General features: G+C 39.0%; 1 protein-coding gene across 1 annotated transcript in view; it reads right to left on the reverse strand.

The window, feature by feature from the left end:
* uox (urate oxidase) overlaps positions 1 to 1,967 on the reverse strand; it is a 5,285-nt gene extending 3,318 nt beyond the window's left edge. The window contains exons 1-3 of the mRNA XM_014000162.1: positions 1,859 to 1,967; positions 1,267 to 1,479; positions 861 to 977 (exon numbers count right to left, since the gene is read on the reverse strand). Of these exons, the coding sequence (XP_013855616.1) occupies positions 861 to 977; positions 1,267 to 1,479; positions 1,859 to 1,879 (351 nt within the window). The 5' untranslated portion in view covers positions 1,880 to 1,967. The remainder of the gene's footprint in view (positions 1 to 860; positions 978 to 1,266; positions 1,480 to 1,858) is intronic.
* Between the last annotated feature and the right edge of the window lie 217 nt (positions 1,968 to 2,184).

The following is a 2,184-nucleotide window of genomic DNA, read 5'->3' on the forward strand; positions in this document are numbered from 1 at the left end:
CTTTTAGTTTAAAAATTATAAAAACTGAACAGTATTTTTACAGTCTTTATTTTACAGTTAAAGTATATGTTTATCATATAAAGTCTAATGTTACAACTAATCAGGGATCCCTTTAACAAAACTTGTTAATATGTACTGTCCAGTCAATGAATTAGTTGGTTCCAAATAAACCATCTGAACAGACAGAGAGCTTTATTGATTGGATCTGACTCTACCATCACATCAGGTCACAAACAGCTTCATGAACACCTGATAATAAAGAAGCTACATGCCAAGTTGTATTCATTTTGTACCTGATGCTTCATTTTACAAACAACAAGGAGAATACAAGCAAAGAAAAAGAGGACATTACTCACTGAAGAGTCACCATTAATTTTTGTTGCAATTATTTCTCATTTACCTGCTGAGCTTTAAATGACCTGCTGGTCATCACTAGAATGACCCGATCCAGGTTTAGCGTCGAGCAGTTCATCACTGTCTGAACTATTACTTGAACTGTTCAGCATTTTCAGCTGTTTTTTTAAGCCAAGGGTTTTTTGACACTCAAAAGTGCGTTTGTTAAAAACATTGAATATAAAGTCCACTCTCATCTTTGTTCAGAAGCACTTCCCTGATTATTTCTTGCACATAGATTTATGCCTCAAATTAGTTTTATAGGTGGTGTCGGCTGTAGAAGGAAAAAGAAGAAGAAAACAGCTGAATGGGTCGCAGTTTGAGGAGCAGTAAACTGATGGCAGCAGAAAGCATAAATCACTTTTTGACACGTTAGTTTTCCTGCCGCCTCTTCCACCACATGGAGCTACTTCAGCAGTGATCATCTGAATTTTGTTCTGGGCGAATCACTGAATTATGGGCTTTACCTTCTCCAGCCTTCTCCATGGAGCCTCCTCTATGTACACTTTGGCCCTCATCACATGATTGAAGGAGGTGAGAAAATGATGGCAGATATCCAGTGAGAACTGCTCAATGGTTTTTACCTGAACAGACAGTAAAAGGATGTAAAAAAACAGAACTCTGCAGCAGTTTATTTCTACAAATAGGGTGTGGAAATGAACCCCTCCATCCTGTTTCAAATTAAGCAGCACTTATTTTAAAGCCTTGAAGTTATACATTTCTCACGTTTAAAACATTTTCACAAAAGACTTCGTTCTAGAATAACTTAAACTGATTCTGATGCACATTCATATTATCTGTATAAATTCTGCTGTTTTTACTTTAAGGCTACAAGCTGAGATTTGTTTTCTTTTCCTGTGCAGCTGGACTCACCCCTTTGATTTTGGCCAGACCATGGACAGTGTTCTTGATGGTGTCTGTGGGAATGATGTCAGAGTTGTCCCCAGTCAGATAGTCCTTGCGAGACCTGAGCGTGAGCTCCACGTTGGCTTTCAGCTCCACGATGTCGTGGTAGTTCCCCCGCCTCTTGATGAACAAGACCCTCACGGCGTTCTTGCCATAGCCTGTTCGGACAAACTCCACGTTCTGTTACGACAAGAAGTACCGTCTGTGTTTCTGTGGCAAAAACGGCATCTCCACCAACTTTCTGTTGGTCTGATCKGTTTGTTTTATTGGACTTTCAGTTACAAACTCAGCTCATTTCTATCAGTTTGTTAAAAACAATGAAGAAAAGAAATATTGAATCTTTTATTACAGGCATTTGAACTCTTTTGATACAATTAGTGTTTGACTTGGGTTCTCAGGTTGAAAAACTGCAGGTTATGCTTTAGCCTTGTGGTCACTGACCCCAGAAATGAGGTAAAACTCCAGTGCTGAACAATTAAGAGTACATTTAACCTAAAAACTAAAATTAATCCGACTGGCCTGTTTCACCTTTTTTACACACATATTTATAAAAGTTTACCTGATGTGCTGCAGATGCCATGATGCTTTCGTCTCCTTAAGTTGGTTCCCAACAAAAAAAGAACCTTTTGATGATTGAGGAATWTTTGGAAAGGAGGGTGTCACCACCTTTGAATGCACACTATTGGATGTTTGCRGGTGGAGTTCAGCCCATTTTACTTGTACGCAATCTGGCGCTTAAACATGCAGAATCACACCAGATCTGAACTCTCCATGGTGTTCTGTGAAGAAGTGGACCAGTTTCTCACTAAGGACCCTGTTATGGTAATTATTTATTTAACAAAGACAGAAATACACCGGTCAAGAATGAAGGTACTCCGTGAGATG

Source organism: Austrofundulus limnaeus, unplaced genomic scaffold (genome assembly GCF_001266775.1).
Source record: "Austrofundulus limnaeus strain Quisiro unplaced genomic scaffold, Austrofundulus_limnaeus-1.0 Scaffold8, whole genome shotgun sequence".
Lineage (NCBI taxonomy): Eukaryota > Metazoa > Chordata > Actinopteri > Cyprinodontiformes > Rivulidae > Austrofundulus > Austrofundulus limnaeus.